The sequence below is a fragment of the Crassostrea angulata genome, chromosome 8 (genome assembly GCF_025612915.1).
Source record: "Crassostrea angulata isolate pt1a10 chromosome 8, ASM2561291v2, whole genome shotgun sequence".
NCBI lineage: Eukaryota > Metazoa > Mollusca > Bivalvia > Ostreida > Ostreidae > Magallana > Magallana angulata.
Genome location: NC_069118.1, coordinates 10,326,130 through 10,344,258, shown reverse-complemented (window position 1 = coordinate 10,344,258; position 18,129 = coordinate 10,326,130). Strand labels below are relative to the sequence as shown.

Here is an 18,129-nt window from a genome sequence, read left to right as displayed (position 1 = left end):
AAATCCATCTGTAATAGAACATTACCGAGTTGGAAAATATAAGATCGCGGAATACTATTCATGATCGCCTTAAGTTTTAATATCATTTTTGAGCCAGTATCTGTTTTTGTTTCATGTTGTAGTTCTACGGGTCACAACTTTCAAATTCAAAATTTAGTTGGGATATTAGTATTTTCCTATCCCAGTATTTCTACACAGAGATCGTTATCCAGGGTTTTAAACAGACAAAAATGACCACAGCCATGGAACCCTTTGAAGTTCCACACACGGTAATGTAAATCTATGGTCATGTTTTCTCATGCCTTGTTCCACATTCTTTAAAAAATGTGTCTGATTGAAACAAAACATTCTTGTTGACTCTACCTCGTTTTTTGTTTTTTTTTATCCATGTATCCATGGATATATTTTGATGATTTTATCATTGAACAATCATTGTTTTGGCATTATTGTTATTATACTAATATAAAAATCCGTTTTTCTGACACAAATTGTTACGTTAAGAGTTTTAACATTCAACCAATTCCTGCATCGTCAGTTTATCAACAAACTCTCTTTTAAGACACCTTGCACATTTTTCAGGCCTGTAGCAGCCTTTGTGCAATTGGAACAACCCACTAACCTACATTACATAATCCCGTATCATGCATTAATAACCAATGAAATATAGAAACAGCATACTAGGTTACAAATACATTCGCATATTAGTGAAATTTTGAGAGATGGTCGTTGCCATTTTTAGACTGTGTACGATATTTGGCGGATATAAGTATTTGAACAAGTTGGCGTAGATCTGAATTAGTGTATTCCTGAATGTGCCTATTCTTATACATATATGCTGGCATTTAGCGATGTACTTGATTTAGCGGAAGCCGTATTTCGCCAAAAGCGCTAAATAGAATACACAGCCGAATGTAATACGTTTACAGTACCCAAATTAAGGTTAAATATATAGATCTTTTCTTTACTATAGCTAAACAAATCATATCTTAAAATTGTATGCAGATGCGATGGTTGACAATCCAGCCTCCTTAAAGACGGAAGGAACGTTTTCATTGGTTCAGTTGGTCAAACTGACAAATTGTTACGGTCTTCTGACCCTCATTTCCACGTAGCTGAGGTCTGTGAACTTGTTCCAATTTATTCCAAGCGTGTAGTTAACCTGACCGAACTCTCCATTTAAATTTGACTTTTGACACGAGTTGTGCCACCAGCCTCCTTTACTGACGCTTGCGCAGTTCCTGATAGTGTCATTATCATTGTCAACGTCCTTCGTGCTGAATTTCATCAAGTTAGCACACTCTTGACACGTGGATAAAAATGGGTCACCTACTCATAACATAAGAATAAAAATATGTAAAACACGATAAACCCTTTGTTAAAACAAGGGAATATTGCTTTACGTCGAAATTTTAGATTTTTGAAAATCGATAAAAATATTAGCCACTTCGTATGTACATAATATTTTATCACAGTTCTCAGTCTTGAAATGTTTACCACTTCATATATTTATTGTAGTTCTTAGTCGTGCCCTGTATTTTTTACTGATTGTAGTAGTTATAATCGCTGAAGGCATTAATTTTTTTTTTTATCTCGCCAATGCATTTCAACTATTTTTGAAAATTAACGACCTAGCAAGCTAAAAAAATGTGTGAGATATAAATTTTTATATTTAGGTAAAAAAAATTGTCCAAACTGAAATATAATTTTTCTTGTTAGAATCACCAAAATGACTCAAATTATCTAAAAAGGACGTTAAATAACACACGATCAATCAATGAAATGGTAATAATTTACCTAGGTTTTGGCTTCCATCTAAGCTGGCAGCATGCAGTCTGTAACCGCCGTTCTCGGACTCTATGTAAAACAGGTACTCGACAGTCAGCTTTTGTCCGTTGTTTTTTGTCATTCTTATCTGCAAATGGTGGTTTCCGGTAATGTTGGTCAACTGGTGTATGAAGTCATTGCCTTTAAATTAAGATAGTTCATACTATCATTGTATTCTTATTAAAATTGATAGACCGCCATATTCAAAAGTTGTTTAATTATTTAAATAAGACAACACATTATGGAAATGTTTAACAATTACTCTAGTGGCGAACAAATCCAACATTATCTTTTTATTAAAGATATTAAGTTGGAACTTAGTTTATGCCACTAATTTCTAAGCTCTTGACAAACTAATAATATGACAAATTATATTCAGTGATAGGAAAACAATATTCCGTTGCATTTTCTGATGATTGTTTTGCTAGGAATTTTCAATGTCAAGTTGTTTGTTTTATACTCTACCAATCCAGAAATCGGATGTTGTAGAGCCAAATCCTTCTTTGTATTCGTTCCATTCCCGATCAAAGTCAACAGATCCACCGGAGCGTCGTCTCTGAATCACCTAAAACCAACTTAAACTTTGAAACGTTGGAAACGGGGCTAACTCTCTTGATGTCGACACAGTACTTTCAGTACTTTGATTTGAACATGACGCGGCGCGTATATTTATACAACTTAATTGTTGGTTTGACAAAAGTTTTTTTTACTCTTTCATATAATCTTTAGATATTTATGATAACAAAATAAACAATTATATATTTCTATATGCAGGTTTTTTTTTTTTTTAAATATTAGATTATATTCAACTTCGGGTTAAACAGGCTTGCAACAATCAGCTTTTGCTGTGAAAAGTATTGACCTCCTAATTAAATTTCTCTCTCTCTCTCTCTCTCTCTCTCTCTCTCTCTCTCTCTCTCTCTCTCTCTCTATGATTTATTCTAAAATAGTATGAGACAGAGATAAACATGTTTTTTACTTGAATTGAAAAATCAAATCCCCCAATTATAGGGTTCTTAGATTATCAATTAGTTTAGACTAAAATTCCTGCCACTTACAGTCCATTTGTATATATCAAGTCCAAGAACTGCCACCTCAACAACACAAACCAGGGTCTTGCCCCCAGACAGGGTGAATCTGATCTCCCCATTGGTCACAATGTCCAGCAGACCCAGTAGGCAGTGACAGTCTGCGCACGTGTTTGGGGGGAGGGTCTGTGTAATGTCTGACAAAGAAGACTCGGCCATAAATTTACCTACTAGAATGTTTCTTAGACTTTAATACTGTTCGAGAATCTTTATGAATATCAGCACAATTTTTATGTGATGGTAGAACAAGTCTTTACGTGATGATAGAATAAGTCTTTACGTGGTGATAAAACAAGTCTTTATATGATGATGGTAGAACAAGTATATATATGATGATGGTAGAACAAGTCTTAAGTTGATTATACAACAAGTCTTTACGCGATGGTAGAACAAGTCCTTAGGTGATGATAAAGCAAGTCTTTATGTGATGGTAGAACAAGTCTTTATATGATGATGGTAGAACAAGTCTTTATATGATGATGGTAGAACAAGTCTTAAGGTGATTATACAACAAGTCTTTACGCGATGGTAGAACAAGACTATACCTGAAGGTAAAACGAGTTTGTATGTGATTGTATTACGATCGATGATGGTAGAACAAGTTCTGATATGATGATGGTAGAACAAGTCTTAATGACTGTGATTGTACAACAAGTCTTTACGTGATGGCAGAACAAGTCTTTAGTGATTGTACAACAAGTTTTTTACTTAATGGTAGAAAAAGTCTTTACGTGGTTGTGCAACAAGTCTTTACGTGATGACAGACCAAGTCTTTACATGTGGTAGAACAAGTCTTTAGTGATTGTACAACAAGTTTTTTACTTAATGGTAGAACAAGTCTTTACGTGGTTGACCAACAAGTCTTTACGAGGTTTTACAACAAATTTTTACGTGATGGTAGAATAAGTCTTTTGGGGATGGTAGAAGAGGTCATAGTAAAAGTGATAGTTGAACTTTCTGCTAGAAGTGTATGTGTTCTATAATGTTACTAGTAGTCATAAGGTACATAATGGAACTAAAGTAAGTTTTATAATGATAATTCTACCAAATTAAGAACACACCACACCACACCTATATTGTGGTTCACTTACTTTGAGTACATGTGTTCTGTAGCCTATCCCAATAGCCTTCCCTGCAAGGATTGCCCTAGAAGAAACACAAACTAGCAATTCGTACAGTTATGTATATTTACAGCAATTATAAAATACTTTAAAACGCCGTTAGAATAAAATTAAATGAACTTAAAGCAAACCATATCATATGCTATACACATGTTTCACTTTACGAGTATTACTTAAATATTACCTTTTAAATACATAATCCATGGTTGTCGAATTAGTTTGTCAAAAACAAACTACGATATTTTAATTCACGTTTTAATCCAACATTATGTCAAACCTGTTTTATTGGATAAGTTTCCATTGAGATCCTACAGTGAAAATATACTAACAAACGGCCAAGACCCGAAATATTATAAAGTAACTAGTATATCGAGGTATATGTAATAATAAACGGCTACTGTTTAAAAATGATGCAACCAAAAATATAAAATATATAACCTGTGATAAAAATATTGTACATGCAAAGGCATTGCCTTATTTTATTTGCCGTTTTTAAAACTTAGTTTTATAAGTAGTTTTATTTCATTGTACTCTGAATTGTTACCGATGTCAATGAAACTGGGTTACTGCAATTAAATACTGAATCGTTGCGGTGCCAGTAAAGACCGTCAGGTGAGCAAACAAGGAATCAGGTCGGAAAAGAACAAAGCAAATCAATCAATCAATCTATCGATGAAATTATTAATCAAAACTGTAGTAGTGATGAGTGTAGTATTAATGACTGATTGCAGTAATATCGAGCCTTTTTTGTATAATATTTACATTTTCTGCTGTCTCTGTCTGTGAAAACATTACAAAGGCCTTGGGACCATATAACTTAGACGAGCTCATTTTTGTTCTCAGTCTCATTTTCCCACTATCTATTCCTTTTGTAAAAGTGAGACTGAGATCAAAAGTTAGCTCGTCTAAGTTTTATGGTCCCAGGGCTTTGAAGCCTAAAACCAAATAATTTCATAAAAGATGAGCGACACAAATTGGGAGTGTCTTATAGCATAACCGAAAAACGGTATTGGTTTAGCTGCGTAGTAATACATATAGCATGTGCTACATGCCAAAATAGTGGTTTTAATATATAAATATTGTATTCAAGTGTAGAAATTGAAAATAATCTAAATATAAGTAATAGGGAATCATTCGTTAAATATTATGAAGTGATAATTTCTGTCGCAGCGTGGTCAAATCTATCATAAAGCCCTTCGGATTTTATTCGATTTGACAAGGCCCGACCAAAATTATCATGTCATAATACTTAAAGAATGATTCCTTTGACTTACCAGACGATAGAGCTGACATGTTGACCTGGAGCTGTTGGACATCGGGGACGAATGTTGTCCCGTTGTTATGCGACACCTTGAGACTCCGTGGTTACAGATTTCCACCGCGTGGCATTTGGCGTTTTCTAGACACATGGAAGCACAGACGCTCTTTGAAACATTGGGAATCTGGCACAGTATATGGGGACCGTATTCCTCGGAAACCTCACCGTACAAATGTAAGTGGAATTGTCGAACAGTTCCATTGACTTTGGAAAGTGTTGACATCAAAAGAAGGGTGTTGAATATTGTTTTTATGGTATTCATCTGAATCATTTCTCCTTGATTTTGTTATTCCAATATTTTATTTGATATAGTTTAGGGATAAGATATGATTCCAGAATTTCTGAAAAGAAATTTATTTGAATTACAATGTAAATACTTATTCTAAGAGAGTATGGGAAGATAAACCAGAATTCTATATTCAATATGTTAATGTAAATTGTACATGAGCTTTATGACATGTTAAAATCTTAACTCATCAATTATTTTATATATACTACAAATTTTCCAGAAGTATAGAAAAAAAGAATAAATGATCACCATACACTGATGTAGATATGTGGATGAACGTGTATACGGGTATTCGAAAACAATTGATCAATAAATGGGTTTTAAAGTTTAAAGGTCCAGCTTGCAGTAAATAATCAGTATATCGTTAAATGGAGGTTCGCTTCAAAATACAGTTCAAAACAAGAAACAACTTGCACTAATACCAAAGAAGGAAGTAAAATTTCACGGAATTTGTTGCATCAAATGTCAATTACAAATGTAGTTTTGTAAATATGTGGTGATTTCAAAATTAGATGTTAGCGGAAATGTCAAAGACACACGTAAGTAATATGGATATTTGGAAGGAATCGAAGAGATGATTTAATTATAAATTGAATATGGTATACTTTTATTGATTGAAGTTCATTCTAACTATGAAAGTTAACCTACGACATAAACTTGTAAATACGTAAATATCTATTAAGTTCAGTATGTAGGTACATGTATGTATCTGTCTCATTAACAATAATGGAACGATTGATCTTAATCTAGTAAATATGTAAATATGTGGTGATTTCTTTATAACGAGGATCTAAGAGATGATTTCATTATTCACTGAATATGATATACTTTTATTGATTTAGTTGTTTAAGTATATGAATGAAATTTTCAACCAGCGAACTGACAATATATATAACTATAATGTAATTGTTGGTGGCTATTGAAAAAAAAAATACCTAAATTCATCTTTTTTTAGTAAGGTCTGACCATTATCTTTCCCCTAACGTTTGGACAAAAATTGATGTAGCTAATCATGTATGTGCCATCTATAGTATAAATTCAAAATACTTGTTTCTTTTTACTATGGAGACGTAGATCTACCAAAACCTGTCAGATAATTATGTAGGCTCATCAGATTTATAAGTAGATTTATCAGATATTTATGTCAACTTGCAATTTGTAAGTTGATACTTTCCTACAGTGGGCCACATATCCACCAAAACAGTACATTAAAAACCAATTACTTAGAACCATTTTAACAAGAGCTTGGACTTTGGCAAGCTGTGTCAAACAGCACTGTGACGTAGACCTGTCTATTTCATTGCTGGCCACTCAGCCATGGCTCTTTGAAATCAACCAGATTTGTCTGGCTTTTGAGCAAAGACTACGCAATTTGTGCATATTTCGCTTGAAACCGGGTCATTTCTAACTTGTTTTGACGCAAGATATAGATAGCTACGTCCAGCCGAAAGTCCAAGGTCTTGTTAAATTTGTTCTATTTTTACGTTTTGAACAATAGCGAGAAAAAAAGGAGAAAATTTGACTCGTAGCAAATTAAAAAAAAAAATGATTTTTTTTTAAAATGTACTTTTGTTGTTTGATAAGTCAGACTCCTAATAAGACTTCCCCCTAATGGACAAAATACTTATAGACAAGTGTTCAAAATAGTCATTTTTTGTCAATGAATTGAAAAAAAAGAAATATTAACGTTTAATGTAGCTCAAATCTAATCATAGAGATCCCAAGATTTGAATTGACAAAAAGAATTTTTACCGTTTTCAAGGTTTTCACAAAACGGGTAATTCGAGGTCGGTAAGTCAAATAACCAACCATGAATGAAACACGTGAAAGAAAGAAACCCAGGGATAAGGGAAAACAACACGAAAAGGCGACCCCCAGGGAGAAAAACAGCGACCTGTTTGTGGTGGCCATTGACTTTGGGACCTCGTACACGGGATATGCTTACGCACAGAGGGACAGCTATGAGACTGACCCACTGAGGATCTACGGCATGAAAATTGACAATAACCAGGTATGCCTGCATGGAACAAGCACATAGCATCGTTTTTGAAAGGCACACTCTTCAAAAATCTTCATAAGCAGATTAAATAAATTCTTTTGTTATTTTAATTAATCTGTTACGTACTAATCCGCCTTAAAATCATGCAGGAGGCGATTTATTCAAAATACAAAATTCAGTTAATTTCTTTATAAACATATTAAGATATCTGCAGTAAACATCAATAAACCTTCATTGGCTTCAATTTGTGTTTTAGATACTACTAGGATACACATGTTCCATAGAAACATCTATTTTGAGTGCTTAAATGCCTATTACTGTTATGAATTTAGAAACTTTTACAGATTTTAAGTGTGCTGTATGTTGCAATTTTTTAAAGAAATAACACCTGTATCCTTTGGATAAAGATGATATTTATCACACTTAATGTTAGAAAACACAGATAATCAACATTTTATGTTGTTATACTTTCATGTTAAATACTGAAATCTGATTGGTTAAGACGCAGTTCATAATCCGTTCTATTACCCTCAGCGTTAGCAACGCACTTAGCAACGGGTAACATTAAAAAATATTACATGCGCGAAAATTATGCGCGTACGGTTCGCTGTAGAATTCACGTTATTCCTATATAAAAGCAGTAAAATTTTCTTAAAAATTAAGACAATCAGTATAACAAAATAAATAGTGCCTGTTTTTGAGGATAACAGTTGAAATTGACACCCCTCGAAAACCATTGTCAACCTCCGCTTCGCGTGGTTTTCTCGGGGTATCAATTTCAACTGTTACCCTCCCAAACAGGCACTATTTATATAATGTTGTCTGTCATTTTCTTTCATGTTTTGACTTTGACAATGAAAGTAACAACAGTCTCGCAGTGAATATGAGTAAAAATATTTCTTAGTTTTAAAGCTTAAATTTTTGATTTTAAAGAAATTATTCTTGCAAAGAATAAAAAAAGTGTTTATTATTCTTTTAATTGGCCCAATTTGCCTTAACTGTACTTTCTTCATGTTCTTGATATAACGTATAGAGTAACTTCCCTTTGAACATTTAAAAAACAATAGAACTTCCATGGTTGAATTCTCAATAAAATATAGGATTTGCCTCTTGTGAAATTTATAGGAATAACTAGGATTTAATCAATGTATACTACTATTGTGTAATTTTGTTAAAGTTGGGATGGATATAGAAAATATTTTATTTTAAAATGAGCTTATTTTACTATGATTTATATAGTCTTTCTGGAAATGTGATAATTTTTCACAAACGCATATTGATACAGAAATGATACAAAGGTTTACAAGTAAGCTTAACATCATTTTGCTGAAGTATTATCAAATTCGATGATATGTCATTAATCAGTTACACATTGAGCTCTGCATGATTCTTAGGCGGGGTAGTACTTAATTTTTTGCAATGTGACCAATTCATAGAAAAGATGAGATGTCTGGAAAGGGAGGGATAACGCCACTCTGAATAATTGATAACAATTTTGCGGTTGTAGATTGCGAAATGAATACCATTGAAAATATGAAAACTTGTCAAGGATTTCACTTATTTAAAAATTGGAAACAATAATGTCCTCTGTTCTTTATGGAATATGTCTATCCCCTCCCCCCCCCCCCCCCGTGCTTCAGGCCTGTGCAATAACCAGTCAACTGACTCTAGAGAAATATACTCCTAAATGTAAATTACTGTCCATTGAAATGTTATCATGCGTTGGATTCTTGATTGGTGTGTGTAGTTTGTTTAAATAGGAGCTATGGAGCTATGTGATATTCAAGACCCATTAAATGATTTACGGCCCCTTCATTTAAATAGGTGCATCATTGTAGGGTCTATGATTTATGGCGATATCAATGGATACCTATTCTACAGGGAAATAAACATAAAAAATATTGAGACTTAAAATGTCATATCTCAAATTATTTTGAGCCGTGGTTTGGGAAAATCAATTAATCTACAATACACTTTAATCTAGCTGGCTATTAACCATAGCTGCATTAAGTAATTACTAATTATTCTATTTATTTGCATCATCTTTTTAAATTTACAAAAATGAATTTGAAAAAAATAGCATTATAAAAATGAACATACATGTACTGAGTTTAATAAGACTAGGAATAAGTGTAACAGGCATAGTCATCAAGTGTAACAGACCATGGAATGAAGTGTAACAGATATAGGAATAAAGTAGTTTAAAGACATAGGAATAAGTGTAACAGACATAGAAATGAAGTGTAACAGACATAGAAATGAAGTGTAACAGACATAGTTATGAATTGTAACAGACATAGTTATGAATTGTAACAGTCATAGTAATGAAGTGTAACAGTCATAGTAATGAAGTGTAACAGACATAGAAATGAAGTGTAACAGTCATAGTAATGAAGTGTAACAGTCATAGTAATGAAGTGTAACAGTCATAGAAATGAAGTGTTACAGTCATAGTAATGAAGTGTAACAGTCATAGTAATGAAGTGTAACAGACATAGTTATGAATTGTAACAGACATAGTTATGAATTGTAACAGTCATAGTAATGAAGTGTAACAGTCATAGTAATGAAGTGTAACAGACATAGAAATGAAGTGTAACAGTCATAGTAATGAAGTGTAACAGTCATAGTAATGAAGTGTAACAGTCATAGAAATGAAGTGTAACAGACATAGTTATGAAGTGTAACAGTCATAGTAATGAATTGTAACAGTCATAGTAATGAAGTGTAACAGTCACAGGGATGAGTGTAACAGACATAGTTATGAAGTGTAACAGTCATCGTTATGAATTGTAACAGTCAAAGTAATGAAGTGTAACAGACATAGAAATGAAGTGTAACAGACAGAGAAATGAAGTGCAACAGACAGAAAAATGAAGTGTAACAGACATAGTTATGAAGTGTAACAGTCATAGTAATGAAGTGTTACAGTCATAGTTATGAAGTGTTACAGTCATAGTAATGAAGTGTTACGGTCATAGTAATGAAGTGTAACAGTCATAGAAATGAAGTGTAACAGTCATAGTAATGAAGTGTAACAGTCATAGAAATGAAGTGTAACAGTCATAGTAATGAAGTGTTACAGTCATAGTTATGAAGTGTTACAGTCATAGTAATGAAGTGTAACAGACATAGTTATGAATTGTAACAGTCATAGTAATGAAGTGTAACAGTCATAGTAATAAAGTGTAACAGTCATAGAAATGAAGTGTTACAGACAGAGAAATGAAGTGTTACAGTCATAGTAATGAAGTATAACAGTCATAGTTATGAAGTGTAACAGTCATAGTAATGAAGTGTAACAGTCATAGAAATGAAGTGTTACAGTCATAGTTATGAAGTGTTACAGTCATAGTAATGAAGTGTAACAGACGTAGTTATGAAGTGTAACAGTCATAGTAATGAAGTGTAACAGTCATAGTAATGAAGTGTAACAGTCATAATTATGAAGTGTAACAGACAGAAAAATGAAGTGTAATAGACATAGTTATGAATTGTAACAGACATAGTTATGAAGTGTAACAGTCTTAATTATGAAGTGTAACAGACATAGTTATGAAGTGTAACAGTCATAGTAATGAAGTGTAACAGTCATAGTAATGAAGTGTAACAGTCATAGTAATGAAGTATAACAGTCATAGTAATGAAGTGTAACAGTCATAGTAATGAAGTGTAACAGTCATAGAAATGAAGTGTAACAGACATAGTTATGAAGTGTAACAGTCTTAATTATGAAGTGTAACAGACATAGTTATGAAGTGTAACAGTCATAGTAATGAAGTGTAACAGTCATAGTAATGAAGTGTAACAGTCATAGTAATGAAGTGTAACAGTCATAGTAATGAAGTATAACAGTCATAGTAATGAAGTGTAACAGACATAGTTATGAAGTGTAACAGTCATAGTAATGAAGTGTAACAGACATAGAAATGAAGTGTAACAGACAGAAAAATGAAGTGTAACAGACATAGTTATGAAGTGTAACAGTCATAGGGATGAGTGTAACAGACATAGTTATGAAGTGTAACAGTCATAGTTATGAATTGTAACAGACATAGTTATGAAGTGTAACAGTCATAGTAATGAAGTGTAACAGACATAGTTATGAAGTGTAACAGTCATAGTAATGAAGTGTTACAGTCATAGTAATGAAATGTAACAGTCATAGAAATGAAGTGTTACAGTCATAGTTATGAAGTGTTACGGTCATAGTAATGAAGTGTAACAGACATAGTTATGAAGTGTTACGGTCATAGTAATGAAGTGTAACAGACATAGTTATGAAGTGTAACAGTCATATAGTAATGAAGTGTAACAGTCATAGTAATGAAGTGTAACAGTCATAGTAATGAAGTGTAACAGTCATAGTAATGAAGTATAACAGTCATAGTAATGAAGTGTCACAGTCATAGTAATGAAGTGTAACAGTCATAGAAATGAAGTGTTACAGTCATAGTTATGAAGTGTTACGGTCATAGTAATGAAGTGTAACAGACATAGTTATGAAGTGTTACGGTCATAGTAATGAAGTGTAACAGACATAGTTATGAAGTGTAACAGTCATAGTAATGAAGTGTAACAGTCATAGTAATGAAGTGTAACAGTCATAGAAATGAAGTGTAACAGTCATAGTAATGAAGTGTAACAGTCATAGTAATGAAGTGTTACAGTCATAGTAATGAAGTGTAACAGACATAGTTATGAAGTGTAACAGTCATAGTAATGAAGTGTAACAGTCATAGTAATGAAGTGTAACAGTCATAGAAATGAAGTGTTACAGTCATAGTAATGAAGTGTAACAGTCATAGTAATGAAGTATAACAGTCATAGTAATGAAGTGTAACAGACATAGTAATGAAGTGTTACAGTCATAGTTATGAAGTGTTACAGTCATAGAAATGAAGTGTTACAGTCATAGTTATGAAGTGTTACAGTCATAGTAATGAAGTGTAACAGTCATAGTAATGAAGTGTAACAGTCATAGTAATGAAGTGTAACAGTCATAGAAATGAAGTGTTACAGTCATAGTTATGAAGTGTTACAGTCATAGTAATGAAGTGTAACAGACATAGTTATGAAGTGTAACAGTCATAGTAATGAAGTGTAACAGTCATAGTAATGAAGTGTAACAGTCATAGTTATGAAGTGTAACAGACAGAAAAATGAAGTGTAATAGACAAAGTTATGAATTGTAACAGACAAAGTTATGAATTGTAACAGACATAGTTTTGAAGTGTAACAGACATAGTTATGAATTGTAACAGTCATAGTAATGAAGTGTAACAGTCATAGTAATGAAGTGTAACAGACATAGTTATGAAGTGTAACAGTCATAGTAATGAAGTGTAACAGTCATAGTAATGAAGTGTCACAGTCATAGTAATGAAGTGTCACAGTCATAGTAATGAAGTATAACAGTCATAGTAATGAAGTGTAACAGTCATAGTAATGAAGTGTAACAGACATAGTTATGAAGTGTCACAGTCATAGAAATGAAGTGTTACAGTCATAGTTATGAAGTGTTACAGTCATAGTAATGAAGTGTTACAGTCATAGTTATGAAGTGTAACAGTCATAGTAATGAAGTGTAACAGTCATAGTAATGAAGTGTAACAGTCATAGTAATGAAGTGTAACAGTCATAGAAATGAAGTGTAACAGTCATAGTTATGAAGTGTTACAGTCATAGTAATGAAGTGTTACAGTCATAGTAATGAAGTGTAACAGTCATAGTAATGAAGTGTTACAGTCATAGTAATGAAGTGTAACAATCATAGTTATGAAGTGTTACAGTCATAGTAATGAAGTGTTACAGTCATAGTTATGAAGTGTAACAGTCATAGTAATGAAGTGTAACAGTCATAGTAATGAAGTGTAACAGTCATAGTAATGAAGTGTAACAGTCATAGAAATGAAGTGTAACAGTCATAGTTATGAAGTGTTACAGTCATAGTAATGAAGTGTAACAGTCATAGTAATGAAGTGTAACAGTCATAGTAATGAAGTGTTACAGTCATAGTAATGAAGTGTAACAGTCATAGTTATGAAGTGTAACAGTCATAGTAATGAAGTGTAACAGTCATAGTAATGAAGTATAACAGTCATAGAAATGAAGTGTTACAGTCATAGTAATGAAGTGTAACAGTCATAGTAATGAAGTGTAACAGTCATAGTAATGAAGTGTAACAGTCATAGTAATGAAGTGTAACAGTCATAGTAATGAAGTGTAACAGTCATAGTAATGAAGTGTAACAGTCATAGTAATGAAGTGTAACAGTCATAGTAATGAAGTGTAACAGTCATAGAAATGAAGTGTAACAGTCATAGTAATGAAGTGTAACAGTCATAGTAATGAAGTGTAACAGTCATAGTAATGAAGTGTAACAGTCATAGTAATGAAGTGTAACAGTCATAGTAATGAAGTATTACGGTCATATGAATGAACAGTAACGGATATAGTTATGAAGTGTAACAGGCAAAGGAATGTGATGTATAACAGAAATAGGAATGAAGTGTTAAACACATATAAATGGGGTGTCATCGCCAGGAATTTAAATGAGGTACTAGTTTTGGAGACAGAAGTTATAAAATGAAGTGTTAAGGACAGAAGTAGAAAGGAAGTTCATGTACTATAGGAAAGTGAAGTGTTACAATTAAATAGAAAAAAGTACAAATAAAGACAACTGAAAATTATTTTAACATTTGACATTATTATCTTTACATACCTGTCAGATGTTAGGAATTCACCTCTCAAGATACACGTCTGTGTTTGGTCGCGACAGATGTGATGTGTTACGTCAATAGTTCTCAATGCTTTTGATTCATTCGTTCGGACACAGGGGGATACTAGTGTTTTACCCGGAATCGATAAATATTGTCCAGATATCCGGAATAGATTCCACATGATTACGTCGAATTCCAGTCAGCTTGAATTTTATAATGCCTGCTAGATTTATTGTTTTGAGAATCATGTAATGTTTATAAAACCTGATTAAAGTGATCAGCACATAACACACTCAAATCCGGTCGATGATATTAAAGATAGCTAAGACATCCTTTTTTCCCTATATTCCACAAAATATTTTGCTGAAAAGCTTTTACAAATGCATATTCATGTGGTTACATATGATACACATTTACAAAACACATTTTTTATTTTTGAGGTTTTTGTCAGTTGAAATTGTTTACTATTTGCATGTATTTCTATGTATCATTTTCCCCTCTTCTTTAATTCTGAAGATGTTTAAAAAGAAATGTGTAGTAATCATATGAGACACACGTTCTCATTTCATTCTGATAAAGTTTCATAAAAGTAATATAATACGAATAAATTACATATGTTACAGCAACTTGGAAAGGTGCCGACATCGATATTGTTAACTCCAGACGATTCATTCCACTCGTTTGGTAAAACGGCTGAGGACACTTATGGCGAGAAGTGCAGCAATGGAGAGAGAGATTGGAAATTGTTCAAGAACTTTAAGATGACCCTGTACAATGCCAGTGATAAGGTATGTTGTACGTAAAATACCGGTCTGGAATTGGCACCTTACGGGTGGGTAGCATTGTTTTTGAACGAGGGCCGACCTACCACAAGAAAATAGAATAAAAATAAAAGAACTCACTTCTACAATCGTTCAAGTACTTATAGTATATCAAAAGCCTTGTCTTTAAGGGTTTTAAATTGTGTTATCTTAAATTCCTATGATTTTAATGCTGTCAAAATAAAATTGGAGGGGTCAATTCATTCTAACTTATTTATTATTATGTACAAGTAACTAATAGAAAAAATGTCAAAAAGAGGGACAGCGCTCCTCTCCTTTCCACTCCCGTCCAACCTTAATTTGTATCTAAATTTTTAAGCAAAGTAAGAGTCAAATTTTCCTGATTATTTTTTTTACAGAAAACAACGAGGGATCTTGTAATTGAAGACTGCCGAGGGAATACAATTTCTGCGATCACTCTGTTTACGTTAATGTTTAGTCACCTGAAAAGCGCATTTGTCAAACAACTGGAAGAAGCCACCAAAGGAGTTCCGGATGATTGGATTCGCTGGGTGATCACTGTTCCCGCCATTTGGGACGACTCGGCCAAGCAGTTCATAAGGGAGGCAGCAGAGAAGGTCGTTAGCTCTTCGATCGTGTAACCTTTAGTTTATTCGGTCCTTAACTGAACCTCTTTTAAAAATAGTTGTATGAAATGTCCTAAAAGCTCATCTCAAGAACTTTCTGGGGATTATTTTTTCAAATCATAAATAATAGGTTTCAATGACCATAAAAATCAAATCATTCAGTGTACATCTTAGCTAATTTATATCGTACGGTAACTGACAGCATTATACTAAGCCACCAAACTTCCACGTCATGTTTCGAATGAGTATATTATACATTGTAAACAAGTTTATAACTAAAGTATAATTATATAAAAATAATATTCATACACATACTACAGGCTGGAATAAGGAAGATAATCTTAGCTCTGGAGCCGGAGTGCGCCGCGTTGTATTGTGGAACTCTGCTCCAGGGACTGAGAGATACGCTCAAAAATCAAGCACTGCGGATTGTAGGTCCCGGATCTCGGTACATCTTGCTGGACATGGGAGGTTCGTCTTTTATGTTAGCATTCTTATTTCCTGTCTTTATAAAAAAAAGTTTCACTTGTGTTTGGAAAGTTCATGTCCGTTTGTCTGCTTGTCCCAAAATACTAGTATCATAGACTAAGTTTATGTTTCTGAATTAAATTGGTTTTGTTAATTCATTTCATTATTTTGTGTATTTAATGCATACCCTATCATTCGTTACGCGAAGCATTGTCAAGTAATATTGGAGCGTGGGGTATGTAGAACCCTTTTAATTGAGAGATTGGACTTTAGGTTGTTGTGTCAAACAGCATTGTGACGTAGGCCTGTCTATTTCATTGCTGGCCATTCAGCCATAGCTCTCTGAAATCAACAAGATTTGTCTGGATTTTACGCTAAGACTACGCGATCGGTGCATAATTTCGCTTGAAACCGCGTCATTTTTAACTTGTTTTGACGCAAGAAATAGATAGTAACATCCTACTGAAAGTCCAAGGTCTTGTTTAATTATTGAAATACAAGATTGTACTGTTTGTTATAAAAAGGTGGAACGGTTGACATCACGGCCCATGAGGTGAGCCGCGACTTCACTTATGACGAGCTGTTCGCTGCCAATGGCGGGCCATGGGGAGGAGAGAATGTCAACATAGCATTCCAAGAGTATCTCTGCGAAATCTTCACAAAACCTGTGTTTTCTGAGTTTTGCAAGGTTCATACGGAAGATTTTTATGATCTAATGGGAGCTTTTGAACAAAAGAAAAGGACCTTTGAAGCTAGGATGGTTCAAGAGAACAAATTCGTCGTCATTAAATTGCCATATTATCTTGGCAAGGATTTTCCTCTAAACACCCCGATGGATTTGGCAGTGAAAGAGCATGATAAGTTAAAGATACCTGCAAAACATATGATGGGGTTCTTTAATGGTACGCTTGACGAAATATCCCGACACATTAAAAATAAGCTCAAAACAGAAGAACTGAAAGATATCAACAATGTTATACTGGTAGGTGGCTTTAGTGTACCAAATATAGTTAAAGACCGTCTCAAAGAGGTATTTCCGGAAAACGCCAACTTTTACTGCCCAGAAAACTCCGAAGTCGCCACTCTGGAAGGAGCAGTATTGTACGGACAGTCTCAAATTCACACAACATATGAAAAATCAAAGCCTCGTGGTATAACACCAAGCATCAACTCGAGACGAAGTAGGTTTACCTATGGAATGGACTCCCATGTACAGTTTAACCCAACAAAGCACCCAGAAAGCAAGAAATTCAGGGATGGTGATGAGGTGTTTTGTAAAGACTATTTCTGGGTCCTTCTTAGGGCTGGAGCAAAGTTATCTCGAGATAAAAAAGGTACGATGAGGACGTTCACCATGGACAAAGACTCTACAACACTGGATGTTGTTATCTACAAAACGGAGAATCCAAGTCCAAAGTTTGTGGACGACCCGGGCTGTTTGAGGCTCGGAACTCTTGTTGTTGACATGACAGAAGGCTTGGGGATTCCGAATCGAGAAATCAAAATCGGACTACAGTACAACGATACAGAATTGAATGTCTACGCCATTAACAACAGAGATGAGATTGTCAAGACGACGTTTGATTTGCTAGCGTAGATTAGTATGTTAGGGTTGATAGAAAAAGTATATAACAGCAATTGCTTATTATATTTTTTTTTAACGTTGAATTTTCAATTGCTATTTGATTGTTTGCAGTGTCATACAATATCTATCATACAATATTTAATATATTTGTCATATTTTTATATATTAAATGTCACAAAGTTTACATACATGTATATTACCCATTTACTAAAATAAAGAGATCGAATATGTTTTGTTAAAGAATTATCTAGAAAATCCAATAAAACGAAATTAAGACGTTACTGTGTTCTTTGAGAAATTATTGACC

General features: G+C 33.5%; 2 protein-coding genes across 2 annotated transcripts; one reads left to right on the top strand and one right to left on the bottom strand.

The window, feature by feature from the left end:
• Positions 1 to 416: 416 nt before the first annotated feature.
• On the bottom strand, positions 417 to 5,686 carry LOC128160651 (techylectin-5A-like). The gene is made up of 6 exons (XM_052824006.1): positions 5,308 to 5,686; positions 4,004 to 4,058; positions 2,883 to 3,049; positions 2,290 to 2,389; positions 1,795 to 1,965; positions 417 to 1,326 (listed from the first exon to the last, which is right to left on the bottom strand). Exons 1-6 carry the CDS (start codon positions 5,620 to 5,622, stop codon positions 1,082 to 1,084), a joined length of 1,053 nt encoding a protein of 350 aa, XP_052679966.1. The 5' UTR covers positions 5,623 to 5,686; the 3' UTR covers positions 417 to 1,081.
• A 337-nt stretch (positions 5,687 to 6,023) lies between these two features.
• On the top strand, positions 6,024 to 18,104 carry LOC128160006 (heat shock 70 kDa protein 12A-like). Its single transcript, XM_052823243.1, has 6 exons — positions 6,024 to 6,179; positions 7,403 to 7,651; positions 14,985 to 15,149; positions 15,542 to 15,760; positions 16,090 to 16,240; positions 16,762 to 18,104. The coding sequence occupies exons 2-6, from the start codon at positions 7,451 to 7,453 to the stop codon at positions 17,832 to 17,834; spliced, it is 1,809 nt and encodes a 602-aa protein (XP_052679203.1). The 5' UTR covers positions 6,024 to 6,179; positions 7,403 to 7,450; the 3' UTR covers positions 17,835 to 18,104.
• Positions 18,105 to 18,129: the final 25 nt, after the last annotated feature.

What these genes read in the sequence shown, in the direction of transcription:
- LOC128160651 (XM_052824006.1), bottom strand. Translation starts at nt 5,622, where the DNA reads ATGATTCAGATGAATACCATAAAAACAATATTCAACACCCTTCTTTTG. An exon ending in ACAGAACACATGTACTCAAA is followed by an intron (nt 3,050 to 4,003) that starts GTAAGTGAACCA and finishes CTTCTTTGTCAG; the next exon opens with ACATTACACAGACCCTCCCC. An exon ending in AGATGGAAGCCAAAACCTAG is followed by an intron (nt 1,327 to 1,794) that starts GTAAATTATTAC and finishes TGTTATGAGTAG; the next exon opens with GTGACCCATTTTTATCCACG.
- LOC128160006 (XM_052823243.1), top strand. Translation starts at nt 7,451, where the DNA reads ATGAATGAAACACGTGAAAGAAAGAAACCCAGGGATAAGGGAAAACAA. An exon ending in TGAAAATTGACAATAACCAG is followed by an intron (nt 7,652 to 14,984) that starts GTATGCCTGCAT and finishes CATATGTTACAG; the next exon opens with CAACTTGGAAAGGTGCCGAC. An exon ending in TGTACAATGCCAGTGATAAG is followed by an intron (nt 15,150 to 15,541) that starts GTATGTTGTACG and finishes TTTTTTTTACAG; the next exon opens with AAAACAACGAGGGATCTTGT.